We start from the raw sequence: 17,079 nt of genomic DNA on the forward strand, positions 1-17,079 counted from the left end.
CACTGTTTCCAGCAGTTTTACATTTTGTGATGTATTATGGACAAATAAGTACAGAAATGAAACAGTGTTAGATAAACTGTAAATCTTGGCATTTGTTTTACTTCCTATGTAATTTGATAAATTAGTTGTCATTATGCATAACAACTTTTGCATAAATCAGTATCAAGTATACAATCAACATTACCTTTTTAAACCCTGTTACATATTATTTATTAAGCGCCAATAAACGCTGTACTCTACAAGCATAAAAATAAAGTCAGTCCTCACAATGGAAACCCAAAGGAGGGAGCCATTTTATTTTCAATTTGCATTTATGGTAATATTAATTATATATGAAGTAATGCACACTCAAACAACCCTTCAAACAAACCCTACAAATCCTGTGCCTTATAGCATAATTGTCCAGAATTAAATGTTCAGTATTACAGATACTACCCAACTAGCACTGTATGTAGAGAAATATTTGCCTTACATGTGAACATTTTAATTACTGTCAATCATAAAGCAGGACACTGACCGTTCCAATTCAGTTCTCTCCTGGAAACTGAAGTAGGGCAGTCATTACCAGAAGGAACTACAAATAATAAACAAAACCCTTTACCTCTGCCCTTCCTTCTTTCTTCATCAAAGTTTCAGAAACTGAGTAACTTCTCAAGCTCTGTCTTCTAAAGTTATCCTCTGACTGCTTCTGAGAAGGCTTAGCAGCAGATAAATACTTCTTTGTTAAGGATCCTTGGGTTTTTTGAGTTTTTGCTTTAATTTCTTTGTTGGTCTTCATATCCCTGGTATTCTGTGTTCTCTTGATCCATGGAGTCTTCGGATCTTTTTGATTATATTGTGTTTGTTCATAATCATTTTTTGCCATTTCTGCCTAAAGATCAAATGGAAACATAGTCAAACAAGATTTTATGTTCAAGTCTATCAGGAAAGGCTGGGGGCAGCTTTGAAGATCTGACAAATAGTTTGTTCTTCATGTTAAACAGTAACTGTGATGTAGTGATTTTCATTAAACTGAACAAGTTTTAAAATAGCTGTGGATATTTTGTTGTTGAGCTACTAATTGGCCTAATAGTCTCCTGATGTTTTCATATTGAGAGTGAACAATATTTCTTAAAAGTCTACATTTTAAAAAACCACAAAAGTGTCTTACAATGCGAGAAACTTTAACTCAAACATTTTCTTCCAGCCATACCTGAATTTCCACACTGATTGCTTTAATCCACTCATCTACCGTCTTCCTGATACGAATCTCCTCCAATACATGTCTGAAACACAAAGAAGAAAGAGCTACGTTAGGTCAGTGTTTCTCAAACTGTGATGAGTTAGTTCCTGAGAATGTAGTGACTTGTTCTGAGAGAGGCTTTAAAAAGCACAGGGAAAATAAGACTATTAACTTACCTACAATTCTTGATCTCTGAAGGTATTGGATGTATTCATACTACTTTCCCACGCCTGCAGCTGTGCTTCTAGTACATCGTTGTTGGAAGCGCCCGTATTTCTATGCCCTAGCACCATTAATCTGCCTCACAAGTAGGTGCCATGCACTTACTCTCATGAGATGCTATAGCAGTCCCTATTGCCTCATATGTTCCTTTTTTGAACAAAAGGTGAAAAGCAAGAGAGAATGAAAAACATATTCCCAATTTGGTGGGGGAGAGTGAGCAGATGAGTATTTAAAGACAGGGAAGTATTTTTCTCCAAAAAGGAATTATTATGGATTTCCATTCCCAGAAAATCTTTACAAGAGGGAGACTAGTTTCATTCAAGACATCAAAGAGATGAGAGTCCAATTACCACCAAAATATATTTTGCATATATAATTTTATGTAAGCAACTGATAAAATATCTAGAACAGAAACTATAGAGACATCCTCAAAAAACAAAGGTATGAGAAAGATTGGGTGCTCACAACATGGAAACAGGTTCTGTAATGGACAAAACCAGATTCATGTCACGAGACAGAGAGCAAGCAACAGTGCATTGAGAAAGCATGCAGAGTATTTTCTGTGGCAGCTTTGCTAATCTGAACAGAAAATAAATATACCTGGGTTGTTATACTGGTGCATGTCATTGTACTATCTGCAGAGAGGCTGGCTACAGTTTTAGACATATTGACTGAATGAGCCCCAACAGGACCCTGAAATTGTGAGCCTGCTACAAGGAGTAGCAATAAAAAAAGCAATCAGACAAACGTTTAAACCATGGCTGTTCTGGAGACAGTCTGACTTTCTTTACTAGTATCATATGAAACATGAAGTTAAGGCCAGTTTTTAATAATCAAAATGTCATCCTGTACCAAGTCAAATGCCTTACAGATTTCTAAGGACATTACATCAACGCTATTATCTTTATCAACCAAACTTGTAATCTATTCAAAAATATATATCAAGTTAGTTTGACAGGATCTACTTTCCATAAACCCATGTTGATTGTCATTAATTTTATCATCCTCCTTTAATTCTTTATTAATCATGCCCTGTATCAGACACTATTATCATCTTGCCTAGCGTTAACCTCAGAAGGTTATAAGCCTATAATTAAAAGAGTCATCCTTCTTAGCCTTTTAAAATATCACCACTACATTAGCTTTCTTCCAGTCTCCTGGAACTTCCCCAGTGATCCAAGACATGCAGAAAATCAACATTAGCAGTCCAGTGAGCTCCTCAGCCAACTCCTTTAAAACTCTTGGATGCAAGTTATCTGGATTTGCTGATTTTAAAATGTCTAACTTCAGTAGCTGCTGTTTAACATCCTTTCAGGATACTAGCAGAATACAAAGAGTGTTGCCATCAATCATCTGTTTTTCCCAAATACAGAAAAAATATTTATTGCACATGTGACATTCTATACCTTGGGGGAGTGTCCTGTAACCCCCATATTCCTCATTTGTATATAATTGTGATATTGTATATAAAGCAGGCCATGTCAGGTATCAGGGGAAAGGTTATGATCTGCTGAAAGTCACTGTTCTATCTAAACATGTATATAATTAATGCATATGAAGTTATGAGAATTGTGTTGCATGGCTGTCACTAAAATATGCTGAGAGTTTGGAAAGCACCCAGATATTAGCTCTCCAGAGACAATGCCAAGGAAAGTAACCAACACCTGGGTGGGTGTCAAACAACCATTAAAACAGCCATTGTCCAGCAAGGGAACTACAATTCAATGACTCCCCTGCATAGGGTCACACCAGAGGAATTGCTCAACCTTGCCTGGGGACTCAGCAACGCCCACCAGACATGCCTGGACTTCTGTTCTCCAGGCACATGGACTGAGGATATAAAACAGAACACAGGGGCCCCATGCTTGGCCTTTTTCCTTCCCCCACCTATGCTGCAAGCAACAAGGACACTCTGAAGACTCCAACAGAGGGGACTGGCCCAGGTTTCAAGGCAAAAATTGCTTAATCTAGATGTTGCCCAATCTAATAGGGTTGAGAGTTTTGACTGCATGTTTATATTTAATTTTATTTTGGTAACCACTCTGACTTTTTGCCTATCACTTATAATCACTTAAAATCTATCTTTTGTAGCCAGTAATTTTGTTTTACTGTTTATCTCTACCAGTGAGTTTGCCTGAGTGGTAAATCTGCTCAGGTTTGCAAAGGCCAGTGTATATCCACTTGCCATTGATGAAGTGGTGAACCAATTAATATATTTGATGAGCAGTGCAAGATGGTATATCCCTGAGGTACAGCGCTGGGAGCTGGGGGGATTTGGCTGGTACCTTTCTCTGTGTGATTCATGAGTGCTCTGGGTGTGGGGCAATCTAGCTTGGTGTGGGGCTCCACATGCTGTTATGCTGAGTGATCACAGGGCCTGGAGAGGTTTGTTGCTTATCACTAGCAAAGCATTGTGAGAGACAGCCCAGGCTGGAGAGTTAAGGGGGCACAGCGGTCCCACAGTCCGAGGCTGCACCCCGGGGATCCCGTCACAAAACACTTCTATCTTTTTTGTATTATTATTCCTAATTCTACCATTTCCATTTAGTTGTGGACTAATGCCATTGCTGGCATTTTTTCCCTCCTTGTACATTTAACCTCCTTATTTTCCTCAACTCTGCTGGCCACAGATGTTGCCATATGTCTCTTTGCCTCCCTTATCAATTTCCTACAATCCTAGCTTCTGATTTATATTCATTACTATCAACTTCTCCTTTTTCGATATAGCTGCCTTCACTTCTGCTCTACACCAGTTCAATATTTTTTAACTAGTACTATGAGTAGAGTAGAGTGGGTAGCAGCATGGAAGATTAAATGAAATTCCCACCTGTTTGTAGTCAAAGCATTAATAAAGGTATACATGGCATCTCCATCTTTTGCACGAATAATGGCTTCCAAATTTTCTTCAAGGACTTTTTTATTGTTTTGTACGCCTCTTAAAATCCTTTCAGCATCCTTCAACACGGATTTTGGTGATTTAACTGTCTGAAGAATAGATGGCTTGGAGACCTGAGGACATTCAGCAAGACTAGGTGCAACAACAGGGTTTGTCGGCTAAAATTTAAGAAAAACAATTATTATTTTAACATACTAAATCATTTTTCTAAACAGAGTACATTAATCTGATCTACTGTTAATCATACAGATCATTAATCTGATCATTAATTCTAAGGCCCAATCTAATAAGGTGGAGAGCAACTGCCATTGACTTTAAACCTAAACTAAAGAGAGATCAGTGTCTTGCAAAGTTAGGGCCAATAGTTAAACAAATGGAAGGAGATCTGAAACTTGTCAAACATTAAAATATAATTTACCATGTTTGAGGCACAATGCTGATAAAATATGAAAGCAATAAATATAGCACGTGAAAAAGATGAAACCATTAAATGTAAGGAGTAGAAATCACATGTTAATTTCTCTGTACAATGGCATTAAAGCATAATTCATTCTAAAAGAATAAGAATTAAATTCTGCTCCCTGATAAAGGCACATAACTCCCACTGAAATCAATCTGCTAATAAGGAACACCAGGTAACATAGCACTACGTGACTCAGTAGCACCATATGCCACTGAAGTTTACTTCTTTATAAGAAATACTGAAAAAATCTATTAAAAGCCATTTAGTTTGCAAAACATTTCACCAAGTTGAAAACAAAATTAGTAATTAAACCACTAAGTATGAACATAAAGGACACCAATGCACAAGAACACAGAGATTAGAACAATGATTGGGCCTCATACTCTTGTGTGGAAGTACACAAAAGATGACATCTGATCTCCAATAAAAGAAGTGGGGAAGAGATGCAGGAAGATAACAGTGCTCTTCTGGACATGCTAATGACCAGCTAAAGTGACCCCGAGCCACTTTTTAGGCCACGTCTACATTAGAAACTTATGTTGACTCAAGTTATGTCAGCATCAGTTGTGGCAGTTAGTACATCACTTGTGCACCTGCATACTTGGCTCCTTGTGTCAGTGGTGCACATACTACTCCTGGGAGAATTCTGTGCCCCAAAAAAATAAAAATTCTGCACACAATATTTGAAAATTCTGCAAATTTTATTTTTCAAAATAACACAATATAATCATGCCAGTTTCAATTATTTTGGTAATTTATTTCAAAGAATCTGTCAGCATGTATGTCTGTAACAAAACAGACCAAAAAAAAAAAAAAAGATTCTGGTAATTTTTTTTTTGACAAAGATTCCTTACTAGGCATATTAATACAGAACGTTGTGTAATTCATTTAAATTACAATACAGAACTGTATTTCCTGCATTTCGCTGCCGAAAACCGCCTGCCTGCCACCCTCACAAATTATCTATCACCTTCATGTACATTTGAATTTAAGAACAAAAGCCAAGGTTAAAATATGTGCTCAATAAAACATCTGAAATTAGTGATAAAGGTGCAACATCAAGAATTTAGCTGTGGTGTATTTATATACACACACACACACACACAGAGAGCACAAAACAGTTATCACATTAGCAGTCCACCTGATATAGAGTTAGGGGGGCAGCATTTATAGTCTGCTTTCCCAAGTATATTTCACTAAAACAGAATATCAAAAGTCACAGAACTACTCAAACCCTACTCTGGGCTATTTGCTCAGAATGTAACAGACAACTTTTGAAAAAGATTAAGATAAAGGAAGCAACAAAGTTTCTATAAATTAAATTTTAAAAATCCCACTATACCTTAACAAAATCATTCATGTCTGATTTCCATGCTTTTGCTTCCTGGGCGGGGGGGGAAAAAAGACAGAAAAAGGTTCTTTGAAACTTCACCAATAGGTATCTATCAGAATTAAATTCAGTGGTTAGAAGTTAGGTAAATAAAAAGTCTAGGTAAAATATCTTGTATGATGTCTCAGCATGCTTCTCTCGGACAAGAGGAGCACCCTCAAGCACAACTCCATTTCCTTCATCTCACCTATCTGTCTATGGTACTTATGTGGCCCCCATTACCAGAGTATCTGAGCACCTCACAATATTTAATGTCTTTATCCTCACAACACCCCCATTAGGTAGAGAAGAGCTATTTATTCCCATTTTACAGATGGGGAACTAAGACACAGAGAGGCAAGGTGACTTTCCCAAGGACAGCCAGTCCGTGGCAAAGCAGAGGATTGAACCTGGGTCTCCCAAGTCCTAGGGTTGTGCCCTAATTACTGGACCATGGTTCCTTGTCTCAGACTTTTTATTTGTCTACATTTTCTAAGCTGGAATTATGTTTGAGCCCAAACTCTTCTTTTCCTCTTACATCTTCTGTGTCTGCAACCTACCACTGGCTTCTCAACACTGCCTATGTACCCACCCTCCGCCCCCTCTACCTCAACTCCACCTCTGCTAAAATTCTCATCTGTCTTCCCAGCGGACTTTTCTTCCTAAACTGTTAAGCTGATTTGCTACAAACACTACAGAGGGAAGCCTGAAGGGTATCTGTGTTTGTCTTTGCTTATACCACTAATTAAACAGAGGAGATTCTTTCACCCCTTGCCCTTGTTTAACCTGCCATCCCTTTCTCCTCTTCTGTCCTTTTAAAGTAAGTGCTCCAATATTTCCAAAGTACTGCCAGAGGAGAGCTAGTCTACTCTATTCCACAGATAATGCTGTCACTGTTAGGTCAGACCTTCTGATACTGATGTAGCTCCAAAGCAGTAGCACTATAGATATAGCGCTAGATATTTTTTCATTTAAGACATCTTAGTTCTGTAGTACCACATTGTTCTAAATTGTTTCATCTAGGTTTCATAAATAAAATATTAAATACACATAAAAAGCTAAAGATTCTTCATTTTTAAAAGTCAGCGACTAATCTTCACTGCTGCCAGCAGAGACCCACTTCAGCAAAAGGGACTAGCTCAGCAGAAGAACAAACATGCAAGTAACGGTGCCCCGGGTTGCACTTTGGACATTGGGCTATTTTATCATAAGGAACTGCTGACAAGGTAGGAAAAGGACTGGTTTAAATCGTTCCCCCCCCCCATTTAATAAATACAATAAGCCAAAGACTTTTCTCTCTGAAACGTGAATGGCTCAATCAGGTCTGCAGTTAGAATACTGGGGGAGAGAAGAAAGGACAGCAGAAAGCAACATTTAAAAATCAAAACATTTTTAAAACTTCGAAGAAAAAGAAGTTCTTTACTAATACTATTACTGTATAGACTGGATTTTTAAAGTTACTGCTTTGGTAAAGTAACATAGTGGCTTTATAATCCAGATACAAATGTATGTTTATTGGGAGATAATTATATCCCAGACCCAGAACCCTTTTCAGACAAGCAGGGTACAACTTTCAGCCAAGTCATTTTGTAAACATAATTCTGTTTGGAGGAAGCAATGGCAATCTTTGTTGGTACCAGATATCATTATTCTGCTTACATTTGCTTATTTTTCTTATTGAAATGGTTAGTCATTCCAACATTATTGTCACCCACTTTACCTGTAGCATGCCATGCATTTCTCTTTTCAGCTGGCCAAGATCTTGAAGCACATCTTCCGCTTTCTTCACTGTTTTATTAATTGAACTGTAATCTTTGAGGGGGCCTTCAAAGGCACGGATTGAGTCAGTTTGCAGGGCAGGAGGCCTGCTGAGAAGATTACATATTACTAAAATCTCACAGCTTCTTGACTGACTTTAGAAACAACTAGCTTCTAATTTGACAATTTTAACATGGATTTGAACTTTGCACAAGTATCAAACCTTTACACAGAAAGGAAATTGCTTCTTCTCACAGAGGCCTCGGCCAATTATATTGCTTCCTTTGTTTAATAGTTACAGTATTTACACTATTAGGAACGAGATAGAAAAATAACAGTGATTAATTAATTTCCAAAGTGAAAAGTGTCTCAATTTTCCAATGTTACTTCAATTATTTTAATCTGAATTTAAGGTATAATTTCACTGTTAATTAAATGAGAATATGGTGCAAAGTGCTTTCCCCTGCCCCCCAGATTACATGTTCAAGCCATCAGTGTAATATATAAAAATGTAGTGAAATCGTGACAACAAAAGCGTAACCTGGAAGAGGGTTCTTCAGACAGGAAGGATAACATTTCCTGACCTGTTCTGAGGCTTAGAAACTGACTGCACTAATAGTTACATTTTCCTTCTAGATGCACTTTTAAAGAATATCCATATATTATTTTTAAGACAGTATATGAACCAGATAGCAGTTTCTGATAAAACACCTTAATGCAAAGTGGCCAAAAGCTACCCTAACTGGAAAATGGAGAATTCCATTGGCATGGGGAACCCCCTATTGGAACACTGCCAGTGTAACTGGCTCTAAGCCACTACATTCCAGGCCTCTACAACCCAGGGAATATACCCAGAAGAAGGGAGATCACGCGCAGTGTTGTTGTGCTCCAGTGAGCCCTTTCAGCCCTTTGGGAGACTGGTTACCAGCCATCATTACTTACAGTTGTCCTAAAGTTTCTTATGCTGTTGTAAAAACAAGCCCTTAGCAGCCCTGGAGATCATGGAAGCACAATGGTAGTATAAACCCACCTTTGCTTCCCCTTTTTGGGTCCTGCACCAAGCACATCTTGGTCAGACCCAAGGCCCAGACCCAATCTCTCTAATGCAGTGGTTCTCAATCTGTGGCCCAGTCAGCACACAGTCGTGGCCCATGTGACATCCTCAGAGCCATACAGGTAGAAGTGGCCCACATAACACAGAGAGCTGCATATGCAGCCCACAATGGTAAATAGGTTGAGAACCACTGCTCTAGTGCATCTCCTACCTAGAACAGTGGTTCTCAACCTTTCCAGACTACTGTACCCTTTTCAGGAGTGTGATTTGTCTTGTGTACCCCAAGTTTCACCTCACTGAAAAACTACTTGCTTACAAAATCAGACATAAAAATACAAGTGTCACAGCAGATTATGACTGAAAAATTGCTGACTTTCTCATTTTTACCATATAATTATAAAATAAAATCAATATAGATTATAAATATTGTATTTACGTTTCAGTGTGATACTTCAGCTTGTTTTTCACTTATGAGCCTTGTATGAAGATGAAGCCCCACCATCTAGGTCTGAAGCCAAAGAGCCACCATCTGGGGCTGAAGCACGTAACTTAGCTTCACAGGGCCCCCGCTGGTATGAGGCCCTGGGCAATTGCCTTGCTCGCCACCCCCAATGCTGGCCCTGTGCTTGCAACCCCCTACACCTGTCCTGCAACCCCCAGGTTGAGAATCATTTGTCTAGATGAGTTGAGTATCCCCTGGAAGACCTCGGAATAACCCCAGGGGTACACGTACCCCTGGTTGAGATCCACTGTGTAGCACATACCTACATCATATTAAAAATAAAAAGTCTGTATGAACTTCTGATTCAGTCACATTTACTTACCACTCTCTCTCAGAATGCCAGGCCATTTTGGTGGTGTTTAATGACGACTTCTCAGAAGACTCAGTTTGTCTCAATGGAGTTTCTTGAGAATTCAGAATCTGCTCCAGAAGTCTCCCTCCACCTACAATAGGAAAAACATAAACAACATTATTAGTAAACATATTTAATACATTTAAGTGGCTTATTTTCATTTCAAGAAATAAATATTTCATTCATTTAAAAAAATAACCACTATAAAATATTTAACTAGTTTATGAGAATATTGCAATGGAAACTATTTATCAATTTGGTTTTAAAAAAATCATAGAATTCTAGAAATATAGCGCTGGAAGGAACCTCAAGAGGTTATCTAGTCCAGACCCAACCGCCCCCACCCCCCATGATGAGGCAGAGCCAAGTATACCTAGACCATCCCTGACAGGTGTTTGCCCAAACTGTTTTTCAAAACCTCCAATTATAAGAATTCTACAACATTCTGTGGTAACCTATTCTAGTACACCTCTACCCCGATATAACGCGACCCGATATAACACGAATTCGGCTATAACGCGGTAAAGCAGCGCTCCGGAGGGGGCGGGGCTGCGTGCTCCAGCGGATCAAAGCAAGTTTGATATAACGCGATTTCACCTATAACGTGGTAAGATTTTTTGGCTCCCGAGGACAGCGTTATATCAGGGTAGAGGTGTACTTAACAATCCTTACAGCTAGAAGGTTTTTTCTAATATCTAAGCTAAACCACATTTCCTGCACATTAAGCCCATTACTTCTTGTTCTATCTTCAGTAGACATGGAGAACAACAACTTACCATCCTCTTTATAACAGCCCTTGACATATTTGAAGACTTATCAGGTCCCCAGTCAGTCTTCTTTTCTCAAGACTAAACATGCCCGGTTTTTTTACCCTTTTCTTATAGGTCAGGTTTTCTAAACCTTTTATCATTTTTGTTGCTCTCCTCTGGACTCCCGCCAATTTGTCTACATTGTTCCCAAATAGTGGCAACCAGAATTGGACATAGTACTACAGCTAAGGCCTCACCAGCTTCAAGTAAGATGGAACAATTTCTTCCTGTGAGGACACTCCTGTTAATATACACTCCAGAATAGTGGTCTTTTTCATAACTGCATCATGCTGTTGGCTCATATTCAATTTCTGATCCTCTATAACCCTATATCCTTTTCAGTAATACTATTGCCTAGCTAATTATTCTTCATTTTATGGTTGAACATTTGATTTTTAATTCCTAACTTTAGTACTTTCCGCTTGTCTTTACTGAGTTAATCTTACTGATTTCAGCCCAATTCTCCAATTTAACAATGTCCTTTTGAATTCTAATCCTGTCCTCCAAAGTGCTTGCAACACCTCCCAGCTTGGTGTCACCCATCAATTTTATAAGTGTACTCTCCATTTCATTATTTAAAGTCATTAATGAAATTATTGAATAGTACCGGCGCTAAGGATAGATGCTGGGGGAGGGGGGAAGGGGGGGGAAATCCTACTAGTTACGTTCTCCCAGTTTGACAGTGAACCAAACTACTCTTTCAGTATGGTTTTTCAGCCAGTTGGACCTGCACCTTATAGTAATTTCATCTAGAACCCATTTCCCCCGTTTGCTTATGAGAATGTTATGTGGGACTGTCAAAAGCCTCGCTAAAATCAGAATATATTATGTCTAGTATTTATCCCCATCCATTAGGTCAGTAACCCTGTCAAAGAAGGAAATTAGGTTGGTTTGGCATGATTTATTGTTGACAAATCCTTGTTGGCTATTACTTATCATCCTATTATCCTCTAGATACTCCCAAATTGATTGCTTAATCATTTGTTACAGTATCATTCTGGGTATTAAAGTTATAGTGACTGATCTCTTATTCCCTGGGTCCTCTTTGTTCCCCCCTTTTTAAATATAGGTACTATATTTGCCTTTCTCCAGTCCTCTGGGACATCACCCTTCCTCCGTGAATCCACAAAGATAATCACTAATGCACTTTTACAGCACCAAAGAACATGCTATGCCTAAAAAACATTCAGGTAAACATGTTATTTTATTTATGATTCCTATGCATCAATGAGATGAGAGGAATAACAAACAGGAACACCCTAACATTGGAAACCATACAACACATGGCAAAGGAAACAAACTGTTTTCACAAGACGAGTGAATCAGTGTATTTTATTTAATATGGGTATATTTAGAAATGGGGCCCTGTCATAACTATAAAGGGAAGGGTAACAGCTGTCCTGTGTACAGTACTATAAAATCCCTCCTGGCCAGAGACTCCAAAATCCTTTTCCCTGTAAAGGGTTAAGAAGCTCAGGTAACCTGGCTGGCATCTGACCCAATGGACCAATAAGGGGACAAGATACTTTCAAATCTTGGGGGGGGGGGGGGGGGGGGGCGCGGGGGAAGGCTTTTGTTTGTGATCTTTGTTTGGGAGTTTGTTCGCTCTTGGGACTGAGAGGGACCAGACATCAATCCAGGTTCTCCAAATCTTTCTGAACAAGTCTCTCATATTTCAAACTTGTAAGTAAAACAGCCAGGCAAGGCATCTTAGTTTATCTTTGTTTTCTCAACTTGTAAATGTACCTTTTACTAGAGTGTTTATCTCTGTTTGCTGTACTTTGAACCTGAGGCTAGAGGGGGGTCCTCTGAGCTCTTTAAGTTTGATTACCCTGTAAAGTTATTTTCCATACTGATTTTACAGAGATGATGTTTACCTTTTTCTTTAATTAAAAGCCTTCTTTTTAAGAACCTGATTGATTTTTCCTTGTTTTTAGATCCAAGGGAATTGGATCTTGATCCACCAGGAGTTGGTGGGAGGAAGGAGGGGGGATGGTTAATTTCTCCTTGTTTTAAGATCCAAGGGGTTTGGATCTGTATTCACCAGGGAATCGGTGAAGAGTTTCTCAAGGCTTCCCAGGGAAGGGAATCCACTTGGGAATGGTGGCAGCGGACCCGATCTAAGTTGGTAGTTAAGCTTAGAAGTTTTCATGCAGGCCCCCACATTTGTACCCTAAAATTCAGAGTGGGGAAGCAGCCTTGACAGGCCCTCAGGCCAGGTCTATACTACAAAGTTTTGCTGGCATAGCTATATCAGTTATAAGTGTTAAATAAATAAATGAAAATCAACCCCCTCAATGACAAACATGATGGCATAAACACCAATGTCAACACAACTTATACTGGCAAGAGTCATTTTCCTAGTATAGTGATTTCAGCAAAGCCTTTGTAGTTTAAACTAACCTTCAGAATGACTCCAGACCCTAAAACTTGAGAATCGTATAAGTCTAAACAGTAAGACAGCCACCAACACTGCCACTGCCACAACAACCACACTCAGAGAAACATTTTGTCTTGGACCATTTGGAGATTTTTTGATTCCATCTTACAGTGGGTGGCTTTTTATTGATGTGGGTTACTTTTTGATGCTCCCCAGAAGTGATCTGAGAGACTGGAAGAGACAGATAGATGCCTAGCACACCAGGATAGGGAATGGAAAAAATGCAGAAAGGAAGAGGGGAAGTGGAATTAACTGATGGAGCACTGAGCCATATAAGGAAATAGTAAACAATGAGAATAGAGATGTAGTCAGGGATGAATGATGAGAAGATTCATTCTGATACAGAAGGTAAGAAGCCAGGAAAAGGATTCAAAGATGGAGTGACATGGTCCAAGCAGATGGCATGGCAAGGCAAGAAAGATGATTTCAGCCAGGGCCATTCTGTACAGACTGGAGAGAAGCAAGAGGAAAATCTGGGAGGCCAGAGGAGAGGTTTCAGTAGTCTAAGCAGGAAGTAACCAAATGACAGACAAGCATTTTGTCCACAGGGTAAGAGTGCAAGGGCTGGATTTTTTACAGTGTTCTCAAAAGGTCACTCAAACTTAACCAGGTCCTTGTGCTTTTTAAATATGGTGCTGAAAACTGAATTCTGGGCTGCCAAGCCAGTATCAAGTAGAGCTGTTAAACACCTCCTTTGGTCAACATACTCCGTTTTTATTAATGCAATCCAGTATACCATCTGCCTTTTTGTGACAGTGTTCAATTTATCTACCATTGTAACTCTTCTGACCTAGCCAGTACTCCCCTATTCAATATCCGTGGGTATGATACTGCATTCCTACACAAACCACCTTACACTTGACTTTACTGCATTTTATTTAAGCTCATTCTACCACTGTAATGAAGGCTGAACTGCACTTTAACCCTATCCTCTCAAGTGTCTGAAAGACCTTTAAGGTGTACATCATGCATGTTCTGGGCTCCCTTTAACATTCCTTACTCAGAAGTCACAAGTTTTGCCTGAGTAAGGAGTAACGTACAGGGCCATTAAATACCACACTCACCACTTCATCCTTCAAGTCTAACATGAAAATATTAAATATTATTGGACACAGAATAGACCCCACTCAATACCTGCCTCCAACTTGACAACAACCCTTCATTAGTTACTTAATGTTAGGGTCAAAGTGCAATGGCAAGACGGTGGGGAAGCTCATCCGGACTGTTCATTAACAGTACTGCCTTGAATTCCGGGAGTCGTTCATTTACTGCCAGCACTAACCCTTCATCAAACACATTTTTAGAAATGTTGAGTGTGTATGCCTAGATTCAGGTAATCCAATAAGAACTGTCTTCAGAGAACGTGAAGATGATACAGGCAATAATAGCCACTGGCCATGCCCATATCAGTGAAGGGACAAAGGAAGGCTATTTCTGAACTTTCCTCTGACTCTTACCCACAACACTTCCATATGCTGATTTGGGCACATTTTCCTTTTCTGCTATAGGTCTCTCTTTCTTGGAAATTTTCTGTGAGATTTTCACATCTTTTGATACAGGTACAGGAGCATATCTCCGAGGAGCTGGTGTCTTCAGAGGTGATTTCTGTGTACGAACGCCATACTTTCCAAATTGACTTGAATACGCTTAAATTCAGAAAAAAAAAAAAATAATGAACAATTTTTCTTTAAATCCGAATTTAAAAGATTTTGAAAAGGAAAACAAACTCTTCAAAAGCAAACAGAAGTTTAAAAAGTCCCCACAGAAATATAAAACATTTCCATTAGCAAGGCAAAAATTTTAAAAACAGGTAGTAACTTTGGTATTGAGGAAAGTAGAGTGCAATATGTCTACACTGGAGCTGGAAGGTGTTGTTCCCAGCTTGGGTAGACATACCACGCTAGCTCTGATCCAGCTGGCATGCTAAAAATAGAAGTGTACCTGCTGCGGCATGAGCAGCAGCAGGGGCTAGGCACCTAAGTCCGTACCTAAGGTTCGGGCAGGATCTTACTCAGGGTGGCTAGCCCCTCCCTGAGCTCACGCTGCCACAGCTACACTTGTATTTTAAACACGCTAGCTCAACCAGAGCCTGCGCAGGTATGTCTACCCAAGCTGGAAATTACACCTTCCAGCCTCCGTGTGACACACAGTACCTCAAAATAACCCCCTGTAACCGCCTTATTTACCACTTTTCTATGGTTATATATTTTGTACAAAGTATGCCTTGTGAGGTATCATTTGAAAACTCATGAGCTACTGAACATTATCATCATTAGCATGTGTGTATCATCATTGTATATGGAATTATGAGATTTTGCTATGATTACTTTGTTACTCAACATTTTGGGAGTCTGGGAAATGCCCACAGACCAGCGCCTCAGAAATAACAAAGGCCTTGCATATCATCCCAAATGTCATGTACACAGAAGGTGCGAGCAAGAAATTTACAATTCATCTGAGACACGCTTTGAATCGCACATACACAGGAGACTTCTCTGTCTATACCCCAGCGGGGGTGGGGGGTTGTTCCTCAAGGAGAGGAGGAGGGTATAAAATAAGAGACAATGGCTTCTGCATTACCTCTGTCCTTCCCCACCTCCAGTGATGTAAGATTGCTTGAAAGACTGAACTGGGGAGATTGGTCCCAGCTGGGGAGGGTATCCAGCCTGTGTACTAAGAACTGTGAACTGCCGGCAACATTCAGAGGGTCGAGAAAAGCTGTTTGCTTCAAATTTTACTTAACTTGGTAAAGCTTAGGAATTATATTGCGATTTTATTTCTTTTTGTAACCAATTCTGACCTTTTATGCCTGTATCACTTAAAATCTTTCTTTCTATAGTTATTTAACTTGTTTTTATATTTTACCTAAACCAGTCTGCTCTGACTGAAGTTTTTGGGGAATCTCTGCACGGGTTAATAAGGGCTGGTGAATATTCATTTTCTTTGATAAAATGATGGACTTATGAGCTTGCTCTGTCCAAGGCAGTCTTGAGCAGTGTAAGACGCACATTTCTGGGGTGCAAGGCTCGGGGGATTTGCAGGTGTCTCTCTATTTACAGTTCATGAGTGGGTAGGAGAACATTCATGTAACTTAGCTGGGTGTGCCTTACATGCTGATGGCTGTGTGAAAGCAAAGCCTGGAGGGGCTACTTTTCACTAGCATAGCAGTGTAAGAGAAGACCTAGGCTGAAGAGTTAAGGGAGCACAGTGATTCCACAGTCCAGATTGTACCCTGGGAGATGTCACACCCAGTGCAGACACACCCTAACAAGGGTCCAGGGCAAGATACAGCAGGGTCAGGCAGTGTACAAGTTTCCACATTCACTTTCTTTTATAAAACAGTCTTGGGCCTCTCAAATATAATCAGTTGGGTGAGCATAAGTATCCACTAAATACCAAAATCTCACTTTAATTTGATATAAATATGGTTTTCAGTTTATGTAGTATTCACTGTATTAAAGAAGAGAAAATCAGTTGTGCAAAAATATTTCTTATTCCTTAGTAATATGTGGTCCTAAATTTATGAAAGCAAGATTAAGACAGAAATAAAACTGAATAGCTAAATTAACTGAATATTCACCTTGGGTGGGCACAGCATTGGTAGAGAATAAATTCCTATGACATGAAGAGACTTGGCTGGTAAGTGGTTGCTGTAGTTCTGGGTTTGTAGAATGCTTTGCCACCAAATTGGAAGATGGTATGTTAACTGGTTGGAAACCACCTGTGTTGATTGCAGAGCTAATGAGATGAGACTAAGAGACAAAAGGTACAAAGTTAATTAAAAAAAAAAAAAAGGAATTACAGCTAGTTAAACAATCTGAACAAACAAATATGTAATATATTTATACTAATTGGGATCGGGGGGGGGAAAAAATGACAGGCAGCAGGCTAACAAAACTAATATTTGCTCACTGTTTTGAAAGGTAGAACAAAACAAAACTGACATATAGGAATCTCTCCCCGCTCCAAAAAAGGGGGGAAAATAAGCATTC

General features: G+C 39.3%; 1 protein-coding gene across 10 annotated transcripts in view; it reads right to left on the reverse strand.

Annotated features, from left to right (window-relative positions):
* The window catches only part of KIAA0586 (KIAA0586 ortholog), a 110,530-nt gene that overhangs the window by 73,369 nt on the left and 20,082 nt on the right, over positions 1-17,079 (reverse strand). For 8 of the 10 annotated variants that reach the window (XR_008444890.1, XR_008444889.1, XM_054027960.1 and 5 more), the window contains 8 exons: positions 16,668-16,839; positions 14,545-14,733; positions 9,809-9,929; positions 7,893-8,040; positions 6,146-6,187; positions 4,272-4,498; positions 1,193-1,265; positions 602-871 (listed from right to left, as the gene is read on the reverse strand). Coding sequence is in view for 8 of the 10 variants with exons in the window: in XM_054027960.1 (XP_053883935.1) it covers positions 602-871; positions 1,193-1,265; positions 4,272-4,498; positions 6,146-6,187; positions 7,893-8,040; positions 9,809-9,929; positions 14,545-14,733; positions 16,668-16,839 (1,242 nt within the window). In the remaining 2 variants the exon portion in view is untranslated. The remainder of the gene's footprint in view (positions 1-601; positions 872-1,192; positions 1,266-4,271; positions 4,499-6,145; positions 6,188-7,892; positions 8,041-9,808; positions 9,930-14,544; positions 14,734-16,667; positions 16,840-17,079) is intronic. The other 2 variants (XM_054027963.1, XM_054027964.1) reach the window with 2 other exon arrangements.

This window comes from Malaclemys terrapin, chromosome 4 (genome assembly GCF_027887155.1).
Source record: "Malaclemys terrapin pileata isolate rMalTer1 chromosome 4, rMalTer1.hap1, whole genome shotgun sequence".
In the NCBI taxonomy this organism is placed as follows: Eukaryota; Metazoa; Chordata; order Testudines; family Emydidae; genus Malaclemys; species Malaclemys terrapin.